The sequence below is a fragment of the Ammospiza nelsoni genome, chromosome 5, assembly GCF_027579445.1.
Source record: "Ammospiza nelsoni isolate bAmmNel1 chromosome 5, bAmmNel1.pri, whole genome shotgun sequence".
Taxonomy (NCBI): Eukaryota; Metazoa; Chordata; class Aves; order Passeriformes; family Passerellidae; genus Ammospiza; species Ammospiza nelsoni.
In genome coordinates this window covers 21,974,423-21,993,336 of record NC_080637.1, presented here as the reverse complement: position 1 = coordinate 21,993,336, position 18,914 = coordinate 21,974,423, and the positions used below count along the sequence as shown (strand labels likewise).

General features: G+C 44.1%; 1 protein-coding gene across 1 annotated transcript; it reads left to right on the top strand.

Moving 5' to 3' along the window:
- The first annotated feature begins 1,309 nt into the window (after window positions 1-1,309).
- LMOD2 (leiomodin 2) lies at window positions 1,310-7,603 on the top strand. Its single transcript, XM_059472356.1, has 3 exons — window positions 1,310-1,779; window positions 5,508-6,833; window positions 7,175-7,603. The coding sequence occupies exons 1-3, from the start codon at window positions 1,507-1,509 to the stop codon at window positions 7,199-7,201; spliced, it is 1,626 nt and encodes a 541-aa protein (XP_059328339.1). The 5' UTR covers window positions 1,310-1,506; the 3' UTR covers window positions 7,202-7,603.
- The last annotated feature ends 11,311 nt before the right edge of the window (window positions 7,604-18,914 follow it).

Genomic DNA, 18,914 nt, shown 5'->3' with positions numbered 1-18,914 from the left:
TTTTCTCTGAGGTTTCTCAGCTTCCCAGGAGAAGGAAACCTGGCAAAGGGATTTTTCAGAAAATATGATAGTGACAAGTGAGCAATTTGGCTAAGCATCATACCTCAGGTATGATGTGCAGGTGTCCAATCCATACTGATCAAAGAGATGATGTCAGAAAATAACAATACTTCAAATTATGTTCACTTACATTTCCATTAAATATTGGCTTGGCTGTCTAAAACACACTGTGTGTTATCATTTAAGAAGGCTGATATATGTTGTTATAGATGTGTTCCTACTTCCATGTATAAAACCTTCTGTCTTCCTCTACCTCCCTTCTCTCACGACATAGATTGGCAGATATTGCTGGCCTGCATGTTTCAAAAAATGCTGCTAGCTCACCATCATTCACTGCTAAATAGAAAAAAGGAAAAAAAACCAAAAAACAGCCATATCAGAAAAACAAATAAACAGCACAAAGTTTAATCTTTCTTTCTGCATTTCTTCTTACCGAAAGATACATGTCAATAAAAATAATATCAGAATAATATAAAATCTTTTAGCAGAAACTATTATGTAGCTATACATTTAGAATAAAGACTTGAAGGGCTCTCTCCAGCTGCACATCAGTCAGCGACAGCAAGCAACAGCCATTAAAAGAATAGCCACTAGAGGCCTTCAGTCACTTGTCTGGTCAGTAGTGGTGAAGGCACAGCCCCCCTGCCCACCCAGGGCTTGTTACCCTTAAATCTCCAGGTGACTCTGTCCATTCCCCCCAGAGCGCAATTCTCCACGTGAACAAAAATCTCACAGGTGCTCCAAATGGACATGAACAGCTGATTCTCACTCTGATAGTCCTGGAAGAAATAAGGGAATTAATAAAAAATTCAGTTGTGTGATTTGTTACAGACAACGTGTGCCACTGTGGGAGCAGTGATCCCCACAGCTGCTGGCATGCCGACCTCCTCCCCTTGGCTGCTTTTCCATAGATCCCAACTGCTGCAAACACCTTGCTGGGATAACAGCATTCCATGAGAAAACTGTGAGAGGAAGTCCACTGAACAGCAGCAAGGGTGTTTTATTTCATGCCCCTGACAGCTCAGGATTAAATGGATTTTCATTGTTCTTTCCCCACTGCAATGTGGACATGATGCCAGTGTCAGTGCGCCCGGGGTTTTATTTGGTGCCGCCCCCCCGTCTGCGGGGCTGGTATTCTCCCACTAGCTGCCTGCTCTAAATATGGCCATGGCCAGTGTGTCAATAATCCCCCTCTTTAAGGGACTTGCAAACATTAGTGTTGGGACATTCTTGCTGTTCAGATGTCTAGCTGACGTCTGATGCTTAAAACGGAGCATGCTTTCATCCCTTCATGCATTGTCGTAAGCCCCCGATGATTACTCTTAAAAGGGTGCCTCTGGCTATGCAGGGAAACAGTTGCTGACCACACCAGACACAGCTTGCCTGCTTCAGCCTTCTTGAATGCCTGGTCAGTGTAGCTTTGTACCAGCCTGACCAAGCAGGACCATGTCTACCTTTGGGTACAGAAGAGAGCTCAGTAAATATGAAGACATTGATGAAGATGAGCTCCTCGCCTCTCTCACTGAAGAGGAGCTCAAGGAGCTGGAGCGGGAGCTGGAGGACATAGAGCCCGACCGTAACCTCCCAGTGGGACAGCGGCAGAAGAGCCTGACGGAGAAAACCCCGACAGGGACTTTCAGCAGGGAGGCACTGATGGCCTACTGGGAGAGGGAGACCAAGAAACTCCTGGAAAAAGAGAGGTTGGGTGCATGCGAGAAGGTAAGGTGCTGAGGCATTTGCTGTTTCCTATAAATATTTGGTTTTATTCTGCATTGGCATGATCTCACTGACTGATTTAATTTCTTTTCAGTCTCTTGTGGCATTTTTAAGAACATTGTTAGCCATACCTCTGTGCCTGCTAAAGCACTGAGTATTAGGTCAGATAGTATTTGCTCTCTCTGCAGTTACCTTAAGTGCTCAGTTCAGAACAGAAGAAAGTGCCATAAAAACTATCATTAGTGATTAAAACAGGAACAAAAATTTAAGGGCATTTTGGAAATTATTAATAGCTAGAGATGTGGGCTTTTGGATAGTATTTGATTTTTTAAAGAAAGCTACACATAATGCCTTTTCCTTTCCTTAAAAACAACCAGTATTGACTGCTGAGAAACATGTAAGGAAGATAATGTTGAATACATGTTATGTCAGAAGCTGAGTAAGTGGATGCCAGGCTTTGTGCTCGCTGGAAGAAAGCAGCTTGTGTTGCAGTCAGCAGCTTGTGTTGCTTTGTTCCTGCTGAGGATCCTTGGCATGGTTCAGGGGTCTTCTGGCAACTGTAGTCAGAGAGCAGCTGGACATTATTTAAAAAGTGGCCTTGGATGGAGTAATCAGTCAAACCATTTAACTGCATTCCCAAAAAAAAACAACCAGTAGTGTTTGTTAGGCAACTCCTTCCCCAAAATAAAAATGTTAATAATAAAAGCCATTTCCTGAACTGCAAATGAAGAGTACAGCTGGGCAGGAGTGAAGGGCTCAGTCTTGGCAAGCAGTGAGCACTCTCAGTCTCAGCTGATGTCCATGTTGGCACTCCTGATCCTTTCTAAAAGTGTATGTGAGACTGAGCCCAACCAAAAAGCAAATTCTATTTTCATGATGGCTCCATGTAATTTAAAAGCAAAGTGGGGACTTGGGGATTTTAAAGCACTGCTTCCTACCAAGCTTTTACTGTGCTTATAGGGACACATTTTCCCATGTTTAAGCAGAAAGTAATACAACAAAGACAGCAAAACTTAACTCAGAACCTCTAACAGCCTTGATGCAGGAGCTTATTTCATTTGCAAGGAAATAATTGCAGTTTATACATTAGATAAAATATCTTCCTAGAGGAAAGTCAGATGTATTAAATTACTCTGCAATATCCAGGATGTTTTTACATGTAAGTATTTTCTCTTGTTTGTGAATGGAGGTATAAGGTCTTTGCAGGCAAGAGCACAGACCAGAAGCTGTCAGCAGACCATTAGTATCAGCTTGCAGAGGTCGACTTCACTCCCTGTTTGTCAGTCCTAGAGAGTAAATGGCAAGATTAATGTTTATTTCCAGCTTAGCCTGGAACTCGAAACCTGGGCACTTCTAAAAAACCTGCTGAACAGGTCTAGCTCTGTATCTTACACAATGGCAGGATCTTTTCTTTTTCTTTTTCCATGTATAAAAACTTCCAGAATGCATCCTTAAATAATAAAAGGTTGATATGCTGATATAGAGGTTGCAAAGACTCTCTCCACTGATGGCAATGAGAAAGGTCCTTGAAAACAATTTTCTTGCTTTCTTGCTTTCAACTGTCTGGAAATTATGCACCTTTATCTAAGATGGTTATTCATGCTCCTTCTATAGTTAGTGGTGAGAGATCAGCTGGTCCAAAAGGCAAACAGCTTGCAGATAGCCTTTTAGGGTGAATAGCTTGTCCTCCCAAGATATTTACCTCAGCATTGATTCATTTAGTCCTGAGTTTTCATTATATTACTCCCAAAAAGTAAAATGAAGCCCTACGGGTTGCCTGTAGCTGTCCTGTGCCACAGTGCTGCTACAGTAAGAATATGTCTCTCTATGTTCAATTTCAAAATTATCATGCAGATTATTATGACACCAGAAAATGTACCTGACAGGCAAATAAATTCTGCCTTTGACCTCAGAAATGCCACTCAAAAAAAAAAATCAAGCAGGTTTTTATTAATTTAACATCACTAAACATATCAATAGTAAATTTAAAGGCACCTCCTTCTGCTCATCTGTAGTATATATCCCTCAAGATATAAAACCAAAGCCATGAAGACAGGGTTTGGATACCTGCTGTTTCCAAGTCTTAAAGCCCCACACATATATAGAAGATACAGATACAAATCTTAATCCCATAATAAGCCTATAGGTGGCACAGTATCTCTCAGCATAGGGGCCTTGCTGCACATGTTCTACAGGAGAAGCAATGGGGCTGGGTCCTACAAGAGCTCTGTGTGCAGGCCAATGCAGTCAGACCCTGCAAGACCCCAGGTACAGAGTGCTCAGGAACATCAGGCACAAACAACTCAATGTCCTGTTTCATTAAGAGTCTAGTTCTGCATACATTACAATTAGCATCTTTTTTGCATATGTCCCAGCACAGAATCCTACTGAAAATTGTGAAACAGTACCCTGCATTTTGACAGGTCTCTATTTTCAGAGACAGAGAACTAAGCAAACCTAAAACTGCACAGGTTGTCTAAAAATAGGCTGCCCTGCTAGTAACACTTTTGTTTTCCAGAAACAGAATCACTGTGTCTCTGCACAGTGTACTCACCGTTGCTAAATACAATCTAGTATTTTACAGAGATTAAACCACAAGTATTGCTAAAGTAGTGCTTACAGAAGAATTATAATTCATCCAAAGTTTTACATTTACAATTGTAAAGAAAAATGTGTACCTATAGTTTTTCCAGTAGGCAAAACCTGACATGGAAGACCTTTTGAGCAAGAGGTTTAAGGTTGGCTGTAGATTCTGGGTTCTGTAACACCCCATAGATCCCATCACACTGCTGGAGTCCTCCATGGGAAGAGTGAGTCTTTCCTGGGGTAGAGACCTTTTCCTGCTCCTCTGCATAGAGTTCTCTTTAGCCACCATAACTGCTAAAGGCAGCAAGCAGACCTTTGGGGCATGGTTCCAAATTTGCCTTCCTGATACCCACCAAACACACTAAAAGAACCTCGTTTTTCAGAAAAACAATGCATTTGCTCTGTAGACAATGAGTTATAACAATTTTCAGTGTGGTGGCTGACCTGTGACAGCTGGTGGTGAGCACCAGCTTAGCTCCTGACAAACACGAAGAAATTCAGGGGTTAGTGACATGTGGTTACATCTTACCTGTGGGAATGCCCCTCAAACCTTTCTTCACAAATTGTTTATTAGTATGTACAGCCCATGCAGTACATCCAAAGTATTTTTGACATGACTTCTGTAATTCAGTACTGTTTTGCATGCTGGTATACAAGACTGCACATGCAGACACTATTTGTATTTTAAAACATGGCAACCTTTCATTTTTGAGACGTACTAACATATGCAAGGGAGTCTGAGATGTCTAAGCCTCCTGAAATGAAGAAGCTTGTTGCTCATGTTCATTCTGAAATTGCTGTCTTATATTTCTGCTGTCAAGGATCCAAATTATATCCCCTTGTAGACATGCCAATACATAGAAAACCTGAAGTATGTCCGTGTCACTTGTATCAAGTTGTCTCAGCAGAAATCACTGACATTGGTAGAGTGTTTGCAATTTATGCTAAGCATTTCCTAAAGAATGTAAAATAAATAATGTTGTATAGGTGTTAGATGAATCATTTTCTGTTCTCCTAACTGTACCTGTTTGTTTTTAGCTTTCAATGTTAATTTATATAGTGACAGTATAATTGTTCCTGTGCTAAAAGGAAGCAGTTCCATTACTTCAATCATGTTTAACACCCACACCTACGTTCCTGTTCAGGATTCTGAGCAAGAAGAGGACAATTCGGAAGAACTTCAAGAAGAATGCTTCACAGAAAGCAATAGTGAAGTGTCTGAGGAGGCATATACTGAAGAGGATGATGAAGAAGAAGATGAAGAGGAAAATGAAGATGAGAGTGATGATGAGGATGAGGAAGTGCAAAATGCTGCAGCTGGCAGGCGTTCTGACCATGGCAAACACAAAAAGTGTAATGGTGCAAAGGACAATGAAAGCTTCCTCAATGGCCATGATGGAAAAGACAGTGATAATCGGAGCTCAAAAAGCAATGCCATCCACCCTTGTGGAAATCCAACAGTTATTGAAGATGCTTTGGAAAAAGTTAGGAGCAACGACCCTGACACCACAGAGGTCAATCTGAACAACATTGAAAACATCACTTCACAAATGCTTATTCAATTTTCTCAGGCCCTGAGGGACAACACAATGGTAAAGTCATTCAGCTTGGCTAACACCCATGCTGATGACAACGTGGCAATAGCTATTGCTGGTATGTTAAAGGTTAATCAGCATATAACTAGTCTGAATATTGAGTCAAATTTTATCACAGGCAAAGGCGTGCTGGCCATCATGAGAGCTCTGCAGCACAACAAGGTTCTAACAGAACTGCGCTTCCACAATCAAAGGCACATCATGGGCAGCCAGGTGGAAATGGACATAGTCAAACTGCTGAAAGAGAACACCACTCTGGTAAAGCTGGGCTACCACTTTGACCTTGCTGGCCCAAGAATGAGCATGACAAGTATCCTGACAAGAAATATGGATAAACAAAGGCAAAAGCGTATGCAGGAGCAGCGGCAGCAGGAGTCAGGTTGTGACGGAGCTATCAATCCAAAGACCAAAGTTCTGCAGAAGGGGACACCTCGGTCCTCACCTTACGTGTCGCCTAAAAGCTCACCATGGTCTTCCCCAAAGCTCCCTAAGAAAGCACTGCCAGTGAAATGCCAGCCTTCAGCCCCTGCACCCCCCCCTCCCCTTCCCCCCTCACCCCCACCTCCCCCTCCTCCTCCCCCTCCTCCCCTTCTGCCAGAGAAGAAGGCGCCTACCAGGAATATAGCTGAAGTCATCAAACAGCAAGAAAGCTCAAAAAAAGCCTTACATAATGGACAGAAAAAGAAAAAGGGCAAAAAAACCAGAAAACATGAGAACAACATATTGAAAGAAATTAAAGATTCTTTAAAATCAATCTCAGACAGAAAATCAGAGGAAGGCTCACGACCCTCCACCCGGCCATCCACCCCACAAAGGTCTCTCCACGACAACCTTATGGAAGCAATTCGGGCAAGCAGCATAAAGCAATTAAGGCGGGTAAGTAGGAGATCCTCAGCCAGTAACTGATTGTGGTCCAAATATAGCACAAGCTCGGTTAATTTTAGTACACACAGTTAGTTAAAAAAAAAATCTTAGAGATGTGAGCATAATAAAGCACTTGGGAGGAGGCTTCCCTCTGATTAGGCTTTTCTCAGCACAGTGATTTCTGACTGTGATTTTGACAGAAAGTGGGGTAGTTTCCCAGGCTCAGTCTTGTTATGGGAGATGATGTGTAGCACAGAGCTCTTGGCAGTGTATGTCTGCAGGAATTTCAGGTATTTTGCCATCTAGACTGTACAGCAAATGTAATGAATGCCCTTCCCTTCCCTGTTTCATAGGTGGAGGTACCAGAAGCCCTTCGGTGAAAGCCTGGATGGCAGAACAAGCAGAGCAGTGATCGAGGGGAGGCTGCTTGTCCTTTCACTGGTGATAACATAGACTGTCTAGAAAGCTGCTTCCAAAGTACACTCTTAGATTCAAGCTATTTCTCTTTAATTTCAAAGAAATAAACCTGCTAAATACAAAATAATGCTCTAAGGATCCATTTGCATTGTAATCTGTAAATATGGAAATAATTTTCTTTTTTATTTAATGAGATTTATATTGAGAAGTTGTTGCTTATTTAGATATTCTTGTCAGTATCTGATTGCACATAACTGGACAAGTTCTTTACACTGAGATGTAATAGTTTACCAGCCTGTGGTTTCTTCTTTTTTTTTTTTTTTCCTTGAATTTACAATAAATGTGGTTTGAAGCTTTCAAGCAGACACATAGTCCTGGATTTCTGTGAATGAAAACCCTCCAGATGCTTGCATCAAGTTCATGAGCATTGGGAAGTCTCCTGGGAAAGAACCTGAGATCTTTCTCAGCTGCACCTGGGCATTTGTGGAGGACAGTACCTGAGCCCATATGTTAGTGCAGTTTCATATTTGCATTGGAAAAAGAGGTTTATAAGGCCATTAAAACTAAGCTGTGGGTTGTGTCAGCCCACCAGTCTGGCCCACCAGGTCCTGAGCCTTGGCCTAAAGAACTGGAAGATGAACAGAGCTTTAGATGACCTTGACTTAGAGGCTGATGGTTAATGTCAATATTTTAAGGATGCAGCAGAGTTATTCAAGTGAGATCCCTTCAGTGCAAGTCCTGTCTGTAATCAGAACTAACCCCAGTGCAGACATCCAGTCAGACAGAGAAACTTGAAAAGCAGCCTACCAACCAAAAAGGCTTTCCTATGGTATCAGGTGAACAACAAGCAGGGTGTGAAGTGTCAATGTGATACAGTGGAAGCAGAGCCAACATCACTTGGAGATGCACAACTGGAGATATCACATCACAGGCAATGGCATGAATAGCCCTTCCTCATGTAGCACTAGACATCTCCCTCTGTCAAATTAGTTATGGTTCTGGGTGCTTCAGCTAGTGTGAAGGCAGTGATAACATGGAGAAAACTGAGTAGTGGCCAAAATGTTGAAAGGCAAGAAGAGAGATATGTCCAGAAGCACTACTAAGTGTTAATTAGTTTACTCACTGCAACTATAAATAACAGAATTAGTATTTCTGTTCCATGAAGCCACATCAACGAGAATTACTTAAGGTTACCCAGCAGTGGTACTGAAAAAATATGGGTAAGCTTGTACCAACAAATATTAATGAGATGGATTTTCCCAGAAATAGGAACAAATTACTGGAGGGCAATTAAGCCTAAAGGAGAGGAGGTCTTTGAATAAATTGTCAGAAATGTTACTGCCATGGCAAGAAAACAGTGAAGACACCTTTTTCTTTTGTATTTATTGACCAAAATGTACCAAAAGCAATATATAACTATGAAGCAATATATAACTATTTATAACTAAAAGCTCACCTGAAACACGCAACTGAAAGACATTGCAACAATTTTCTTCTTGCTCAGGATCACAACTACTCATGAGTATTTCTAGATGTGGTATTACAGTATGATTGGTCTTTAGCTGCCTTTATAATTGCATAGGCTCCCATTGCATAAAAATTGACCTGTGGTCAATCTCCTGTGACCAAATGGAAGCTGGGGCTTGGGATCTTCTGAGGATGGAAGCAATGCTGGAATGCAGACCACATTCAGGAGAAGACCTGTGGCCACAGACCTTGTACACAGAAGCTTGAGGAGGATGAGAAACATCCTGAATGTTTAATCAAATGGCAAAAGCAGCTAAGCAGCTGCAAGGGAAAATAAAAGGCAATGAGGGAACTCAGGGAAAGCACGATGGAAAGGATTTGGACAAGACAAGCAAACATTTTTAAAAAACAATACCATGCTTTTGAGAAAAGAAGTAGAGTGACAAGTGAGGAAACTGTATGAGAGGTGAAAAATGATATAGAAAAAAGGATATGATAAAGAAGAAAATGAATATTGAAAAGTGTCAGATGAGAGAAGAGAAGAGAAAAATGTGAAAGGAGAAAAAGCCTAGAGAAAAAGGAAGAGGGAAGAATTCATTTTTCAGGTTGGTAAGAGCTGCTGGAATCACCCTTTTGCAGAAGGAGAGGACGATGGGCACAGCTCCTATAAAGCTTTGTCCAGAGCTCCCAGCGGCGGCTGCCGAGTGGCCATGAGCCCTCTGGGGTGTGAGCACCCTGCTCTGGAGTGTGAGCCCTGCTCTGAGGTGTGAGCCCTGCTCTGAGGTGTGAGCCCTGCTCTGAGGTGTGAGCCCTGCTCTGGGGTGTGAGCCCTGCTCTGTGAGCCCTGCTCTGGGGTGTGAGCCCTGCTCTGGAGTGTGAGCCCTGCTCTGTGAGCCCTGCTCTGGGGTGTGAGCCCTGCTCTGTGGTGTGAGCACCCTGCTCTGAGGTGTGAGCCCTGCTCTGTGGTGTGAGCACCCTGCTCTGAGGTGTGAGCCCTGCTCTGTGAGCCCTGCTCTGGAGTGTGAGCCCTGCTCTGTGAGCCCTGCTCTGGAATGTGAGCCCTGCTCTGTGGTGTGAGCCCTGCTCTGAGGTGTGAGCCCTGCTCTGTGAGCCCTGCTCTGAGGTGTGAGCCCTGCTCTGTGGTGTGAGCCCTGCTCTGTGAGCCCTGCTCTGAGGTGTGAGCCCTGCTCTGTGGTGTGAGCACCCTGCTCTGGGGTGTGAGCCCTGCTCTGAGGTGTGAGCCCTGCTCTGGGGTGTGAGCCCTGCTCTGAGCCCTGCTCTGACATGCTGAACCCTGCTCTGAGGTGCTGTGCAGCCGCAGGAGCAGCAGCCACGTGCGGCTCTCCAAGCTCTGTGGCACACTCCCTTGCCAAGGGTCAAGGCCTGTGCCTTAGCCAAAGTCTAATCTGGGCAATTACCTGCACACATTTCACAGCAGTTTCCCTTGGAGGCATTTCAAGGCATGTCTCCTATTTGCAGAGGTACAAGGCACCCTCAAACACCTTGTTAAGGTTTTGATACCCCACTGAAAGGAAAGCCAGGCCCCTTGCCTCCGGGGTGTCAGCTCTGCTGCCAGGAGTGCTGAGGGAGCTCACAGAAGTGTCCAAGGAGCAACCTCTTCTCCATTCAAACAGGCAAGCAGCCTATGACAGAACTCCCCAACTGGGAGATGCTCTGTTGCCTTCCTGGACAGTAATCTGGTTTAGAAGGAGCCAAGAGGTGCCAGGATGTGTTTCTGTCTTGGGAGCAGGCATCCCTGGGGCCCAGGTCCTGTCTGTAAGCTGAGTTCCCTTCTTTTTGATCACAAGGAGACAACTGATCTCTGCTGGAGGGCTGGCTGCCTCTTGTTTGACCTGCAGGAAAGGTGTTCTGGAGCCAGCTCCTGCACATCCTGTGCTATGCTCCCATCAGAGTGGACACAGGGGCCTCAGGATGCAGGTATGCTCCTCATTTGGACTCCTGAGGCTCCTGCAGTGGGTGGCCATCCATTTTCTCTGAAAGACCAGTCAGAGAATCAAACACATCAAAATCCATCATCTGCATGTTCCATGTGTAGCACAGCACAATTCACACTGTGAGGCAGCACCTCAGCTCCTGTACACCTCCCTGAAGAAGGACACTCTGGACTGATGTAGCGTGTCCAGAGGCAGACAGAGAGCTGGTGAAGAGTCTGGAGAGTGAGTCACAGCAGGAGTGTCTGAGGGAACTGGGAGTGCTCAGGCTGGAGACAAGGGAGCCCTTGTTGTTCTCTGTAACCACCTGATAGAAGGCTGTAACCGGTGAGGGTCAGGCTCCTCTCCCAGAGTGACAGAACAAGAGGAAATGCCCTCAAATTTCACCAGGGGAAGTTTAGACTGGGTATTAAAAAAAATTTTCTTCAGCAAAATGGTGATCAAGTAATAGAATAGGCTGAGCAGGGAAGTGGTCGGAATGTCCCTGGAAGTGTAGCTGTGGTGCTTAGAGACCTGGTTTAGAGGTGAATCTGGCAGTGCAGGATTAAGAGTTAGACTCAATGATCTTAGATGTTATTTCCAACCTTAATGATTCTGTGTTTCTATAAAAGACCTGAAAGAACCTGAATACCTGAGAGAGCCTGACTGCTACCTGTAAATCCAGTATGTAGCCCTTTAGGTCATGCCTCACCACCCAGGGAAGTGGCTGAAATTATAGAAAGAAAAGGAGTTCATAAAAGCACAAGAAATTTTATTTTCACATCTTCTGGAAGTTTTGTTGCTTCCTTCTGAGTCCCCTGCTGGTGTTTTGGACAGTGACCCACCTAGCTAGGGCTTGGATGAGCAGAGGGGATTCTTGCCCTGCAGAGGTGATTCCTTCCCACCAAACAGGGCAGGCCATGGGGGCTCCTGCCAGGTGAAGCCGCATCCATTTCTGGAGGCCAAGTCTGTGCTGCACACAAGTGGGGAGCCAGAAGAGTGGTGTGCGACAGTCCCTGCATGGGAGGTGAGTGAGAGGCTGTGAGGCAGAGGAGTGGGAAGCTGCAGCCAAGGCCTCTCCTTGCCTACCTGGCAGCACAACACAGTGATGGTTCTTGCAGAGCACTGCAGAAGCTGTGAGTATTGCAGACTTCCATGCCACCACTTGTACATCTTTCTTAGAAGTCCATCAGTTCAGGGGAAGTAATGATTAAGGCAGAGCAGCTCCACACCCAAATTAGAGAGGGCTTCTCTGCAGGCTGTTTAGAGAGTGACACGAATCACCACTGAAGGGGGTACTTGCAATGCCTGGATGTAAGGAGAGAGGTAGATCCAAACACTGTTTTCACAGGTGCAGGCCCAAGTGAAACAGCATCTGGAAGGGTGTGTACAATTTCAGTAGCTAACAGCCAGGAAAAATTGTTTTGAATTGGAAGCGAGACAGAAAATGGCTGGGATAATTGGGGAACTGAAGAGGCTGTCCTGTGAGAGAGATGAGAACAGGTGGTAGGATCAATCTAGCCAAACAAAGGCTCAAAGGGATTTCAGCTCATGTCTATAAATACTGCAACGTGGAAGGAGCTATGGGACATAGTTAGCAGTAGAAAAAACCCCCAGAAACTGTGCATGACTGCATTTGGATCAGAAATTAGAAGACATATCCAAACTCCTAGAACAAGAAGGTGCTTGGAACAGCCTTCCCATTAAAAAAGAATGGACAAATTCTTACTGTTAAAATAATGCAAGAAGCTTATGAAAATAATAGTATGATTTGGTGTTTTCAGAAGCAGGAGCCTGAAACTGGTAACACAGAAGCTCTGCCATTATTAAATTAATGCTCTTAGATGTGATAACTCCACAGGATCTGCAACCTGGAATAGTACTGAAAGTTGTAAAAATCTCCTACAATTTGTAGTAAGATGCTCTATTTTCAAATCCATGCAAGTCAGATGTTACTTTATACAAAGACTATCACATAGAACCAAAGTCTTCTGCTAGATTATGGTTTAATATCTTCCACACTTGATGCCAGCAGGAAAACCATAATTTACCAGAGGGAGTAGAATTTTGTTCACATATTGGTAAGCCCAGCACTGCATGTACACTCTCTGGTTATGACAGAACTGTTTGTCCAATGCTGCACTTATGACAGAATTAATTTTTAGATTCATTCCTTAAAAGTTATAAAACAAGTTTACTTTGACTTGCCAGTTCAATTACTTGACTTTGAATTTTAAGTTCTTAAATATGATAGTGATAATTGTGCCATACACATAAGGAGAAATACTGCACCAGGAAAAATGCCTTGCTTAAAAAAAAACCTGCATGCCTGTATCACTGCTCTTTAGAATCACCCGGTGATTTGTGGTGGCCCCTTCTATATAAGCAGCATGAGATGTTTTTCTTTTCACACATCTGAAATATCTGTCCACTCACAGTGTTTCAAGTTAGGCGCTAAATGAATTTTTAGTGATTTTTGCAGTGTTTTAGTAATTTCATTTTCTCTGACAGTTCTCTTGCTCTGGGAAGTACAGAGGACTCACATTTAAGAGCTGTTGCTCAGAAAACACCATTATCTAGGGACAACATCTCAATGTCCTACCTCTTGGTGGGACTTGAGCTTCCCAGTCCTCAGGCTCACCCTGAGCTGCCAAGACCTGGAGCCAGGAAGGAGTGGGATCAGGAACAGGGGGTGCTGCACAGCTTGGGTAGGCAAAGTGTGAATCTGAGCAGAGCAAGTGGGTGATTGGTAGGGATGGGGGAGCTCCCAGCATGGCCTGAGCATCTGCCCCAGCTCCACGCTGCTCCCTGCCTTGCCAGGGCTGTCCTGCAAGGACACCATGGGCCGAAGGTCTGCCATGGGCTGCAGCCTTGTGTGAAACTGGAAGGCAAAGGAGACAGCCCAACAGTTGAGGGCTTTCTGTGTAGACAGTGGAAAAATGGGGCAGCTGCAGGGTATCAGATCCAGATGTAACTGTTCTCTGTCAAAAGGATGGATCAGTCCAAAAGAAAAATGGAGATATGAAAAAATTCTGTCATTGTGGAAAGCAAGGAAATAGTCTATCTGCCAAATGTATTTATGTCTATCTGTACCTTTGACTTCTTTCACCTTCAAATGCATATGAATTTTATAAAGCCTTTTTAATGGCAAAAAAAAAGTTATTTTCTATAACACAGGGAAAGATGTTTTTCTTTTATTAAAATACAGTCACAGTAAAAATTCTTACTGATTGTGTGGTAAGAGCCCAGATATGTATCTCAAAGCCAAGACTGAGGGTTATGTCCTGGGCTGTTTGTGTACTCTGGGGTATATTTTTTAATTATACTACCTCTCCTTTGCCTTGGAGACATCAGTACTGATCCATATCACAGTGCTGATCCAGCTCATAGTCCTGCAAGGTTATGTTCACATAGACTGAAATGTGCTCCAAGATCCTTAGGCATCAAGAGCTGTTGGATTAATTATTACTATATTTATTTTATTTTAATTTTTGCTAACAAGAATACTTTAACTGGTGGAATAGAAGTGAATATTTCTATATGGTGTGTTTCTAATCGTGAAAGAAGCACAGCCCATGATCCAGTGTGGAAATTTTGTAAATGCAAATGAGGCAAGCCATGAGGACAGGAGTCTCACAGCTGACCTGGCTGTGAAAGAATGCCTGTGAAAAGGAAGGCACGCCGTTTCTGCCATTCCCTCACTTAAGAAACAAGAATCTAAGGAACTGATAGTCAGAAATGCTTATGCACTCTGGGGAGGATAAATCTGGGATGATTCCCAGGAGTGGCCTAGAAGACATTTCACCAGACTAACCAAGTATAGCCTCCATGTATGAAGGCTATTTTTCTTGCATGTAGTAGGCATAGCTGTATGTTTTAATTATCACACTCATCAAAGTTCTTGAGGGCTGCCAATGAGCTACAGTTAAAGCAGTGAATTTTGCAGGCACCTGAAGGAAGTGTTTATGTGTACACAGTGTGGGGTCACCCCTGTTGCTTGGTCTCAGCTTACTGCTCTCTAAATCTGCGACCCATGCATGTGTTGCTGTGTTTCACAAACAAGTTGGAAGGCAACAGTGCTCGGGTTTCATGTGCTCTCAATCACTTCTGCCAAATTCCAGCCCTTTGTTTTCCTCCTCACACAGTGTGCCCAGACTGTGGCAGGTCAGTCTCAGCTGTGCAGGGTGGGCAGGAACAAGCAAACTCTGCCCACCTTGTGAGTGGTGAGACAGGCACCAGCACCAGTCCAGGTTTGTGACTGCACAGGCAGCACCCAGACAGATACTCCAGGGCAAATACTCCTGCCTTTCATTCCAGTTTAGCATGGGTTTGGGTGTGTTACAAGCCCTTGTTAGAAGATTTATGTCATCCCATGCCAGGATTATCTTCTGTCTAGCCACTCATGAGCTAAACTTTTTAGTCTCTGCTAAAGTTTAAAGTGACTAAAATCAGTTTGAGATCCAATCACTCCAGACATCCCAGTGGTTGGATTTTAGGTGCAACACCAGCTGGTGCAGCTCCAGGACAATTTTGCAGCTCTAGGTGTGCACTGCAGAAAAAAAAAAATCAACCAACAAAAAGGAAGACTGTTGCAGTTTGCTTCCCTAGATGTCTCACTGCAGTTTCAGAGCTGTGTTGCTGGTGCAAAGGAGATGCTGGGAACCTCTAGCTAGGAACAGAGGGAGGGTAGTATTGGGCAGCATGGATTTAGCTTGGATTTAATTTTTCTGGATCAGTACCCTAAGCTCTTAGTGACTCCAGAGCACAGATGTTGATAGTTGATAGGCCAGCACAGCTGAGCAGCCTGAATAACCCCAGTGCCACTGGCTCCCACTCTCGAATTCCCACTGCAAAGAATCCCACAGGTCACATGGAGAACTGAGCTCACAGCTGGGTGCCAGAAAATCCTGAGCCCTAATCCTGCTCTGACAGCTCCCTGTTACAAGACATGGTGTTACCTCAAGGGCACTGAACACGTTTTGTCAGCTTCCTGTCTGCAGAGCATAAAAACTCCTCCAGACTGGCCTTTGCTCCTAGAAAACATCAAACATAATTAAACTGGCTCTTAAAAATACATGGTAGATGGGGCTCCTAGGCTCCCTAAACAATGTCCATTGGGAAGTCTTAGGTGAAAAGTAAGGTCATTGATATCAACCATGCTGGACATGGAGGACCATTCACACTGGAGATCTATTATTTGACTACCTCAGAGTGGCAATGAATGGCCTTATCTGTGAGTGAGTGAACAGCAATCAATACTACAAGTTGCTGTGTCTCATTCTAATGCCTAATTAAATGCAGGGTGAGCAGACCTGTTCAGTGCAGGGGGCACTAGGTCCTCAGACAGCCACCCTCAGGACCCTCAGCTCCCTGCCCCTCAGGCAGCTGTGATCCCACTACAGGCTGATCCTGAAACATTCACACTGATCCTGAAGCAGTCAAATTGATCCTGAAACAGTCACACTGATCCTGAGGCAGTCAGATTGTTCCTGAGGCAGTCACACTGATCCTGAGGCAGTCAGCTTTCCCCCCTGCAGCACCTTTCTCCTCAGCTTTATTCCTCACCAGAGGAGATGTGGTGCTGAGTAACTGGGAATGTGGGGTCCTTATCCCATTTGGGGGAATGTGGGGTCCTTATCCCATTTGGGGCTCTGCATTACCCAAGACTGCTCTCCCATCAGTCTTGTGGTGTCTGATACTGTCTCATCATTACACTGTCATTAGCAGTGCCACCTGGGATAAAGAGGCAATGGGGTGATAGATACAGAGGTTCTTTCATTAGAGATGGGTCAATTCATTACTTCCAAAGTGGAATTTCTGGGTCTCCAGTGCTGCTGTTGTGGTGAGACTCACATGCCTGAGATGGCTCAAAGCAAAGACCTGAACTTCACTGTCATATTTCAATGAATGTTTAAACACCTGCCTTCCAAATCAGCTCCTTTCCAAGATGATAAATATTTAACCCCTCCTCCAAATGGAGCAGTGGTCTCAAAAGATTTTCAATTTGACTGTAGCTTTGTTTATAGGATATTTTCTTCTTTGGAATTCGAGGTTAATGCATCTCTTGGGCAGACTCAGGGTCTCTCATTTGATTTGAAATGAAGAAGTCTGGAGAGTTCATTACTTCTGGGGCAAATGGTAAAACTGCTCAGTTCTTCAACAAGCCATGAGGTAGAAAACTGCAGGGCTGTTCACTCCTCTTGCTGGGTCTGGGGGAGCTGCAATGATCTGTGAAAAGAAGATTCAAATGTGTTCACCTTGTTCCAGTATTTGTCAGCAAAAGACGCAGCCTCCTGTCCTGAGGTCATGGGAGGATTCCAGGGCCCTCCCTGGCATTTAAAAGCAAGCAGTGGGCTTGAGTAGTTATTTCTGACACAGAATCCCATACTTTAAAGCAGAACATCTGGTTTAGTTGAAATCAGCTGGGGGTGACCTGAAGGCAAATCAGGAGTTGTATAATTTCACTTAGCTTCTAAGTGAAATTAGGGATTTAGTCTGGAAATTCTGTTGAAGCTCTCGCTCTACTCTGATCTGCCTCTTACACCAGTTATACTATAATCCTTCAAAATGCAAACACTGATCTTACCAGTGCTGGCAGAATTTCCTTCACAGCTGCTTTTGAGTGGGGCCCACACTGTGCTGCAGAGGGGAAGGCTGCATTCAAATATATGAGGAGGAAAAGATGCTACAGTAAGGACATCTACCTTGAAGTGAGTCCAGATGAGGCCATCAAGTTGATTAGAGAGATGGAGCACCTTTACTATGTGAAAAAGCTAAGAGAAATGGGATTGTACAGCTTGGAAAAAAGGTGGCTTGGGGTGACCTAATTGCAGCCTTCTGAAGGGAACCTATAAGAAGGTTGGAGGGGACTTTTGTAGATCAGGTAATGACAGAACAAGGGGAATGGATTCAAATTGAAAGACAGCAGACTTAGATTAGATATTAGGAATAAATGCTTTACTGTGAGGATGATGAAACACTGAAGAGGTTGCTCAGTGGATTATTATTTGTGGATGCCCCATCCCTAGAAATCTTTAAGGCCAGGTTGGATGGACCTCTAAGAAACCTAGTCCAGTGCAAGGTGTCCCTGTCCATGCCAGGGGCTGGAACTAAATGATCTTTAAGGACCCTTCCAGTTCAGGCTCTATGACTCCACAGTTTTATTTGCCTTTCCCCCAAGTGGTGTGTGAAGGATCACCTTGCTGTGGGGCAGAGGTGAGCACCATCCTGCCAGTGACCTGACTTCTCACTTGAAGAGCTTTCTCACCAGCTTGGCCTCCATGCTGCGCAGCACCAAATAAAGCTTGACTGTGGTCAGCTTTTCTTTTTTCTTTCCATATCTCTTGCCATTCCTCCAATAAACACTTTTAAAATATGGAGGAATATCTCCATTCCTTCCATTTTCTTCTGCTGACCCTTCCTTCATTGCAGTGTTTTGCATAGAAGAGGCTTGATTTCTTTTCCACATTTGCTTTGGGTCTGTTTAGTAACTCTCTCAGAGACAAAATCAGTGCGATTCAATGTTATCAGCTTGGGCTCAGGGGCTCTCATCAGTGTCAATCCTCACATGTCTCTCTGAAGTCCACATTTTTATGTCAAAAGACACCCTACAACCTTTTTTCCCCCTCTTTAATCCTCATCTGGCATTGCTCAGGTAATGGGAGATGAAAGCAACTGAGGTAAGGAAAAGCCAAGCCTAGCCCATGAAGTCAGTCTGAATCAAAGCTTCATCAGACTGCTTTTTCCTTCCCACTGGCTCTGAACCAAAACAAAAAATAAGACATTTTTTCATCTTATGTCTCACAAGTGATAAAGAATATTCCCTCCTAGTAGATATCACACAATCCCTCAGTTGACATCCCTTACTGTGTTTCAGGTAAAGGGTCATATCCTAGTGGATATCAAGCCCCTCAAGATCTGAGCCCCCCAAAATTTGAATCAAATTGAAATTTTTTTTTGTTGTTAATCGGTAGCTAGAGGCGGACATTTATGATGAAGCAATTGCATTGTGAACATTGTGTGCTTGACAAATCAATCTCTCAAGGGAAAGGGAAGACAGTCCCAAGCTGGATGGGCTGTTTGGACGAGAGCCACCAGGAGTGAAGTCAGCAGAACTGAGCAGTAACTGGGGGAAAGGTAATTCCAGCAGTGGGAGATCCTGACCACCAACCCATTGACCACCTACTTAAAATGAATCCAACTCAAATGGAGGGAAGAACTGTGCATGCAGACTAATTAGAATGAGAATGAGAGGTAAAACTTGGCAATAGGAGTTTCA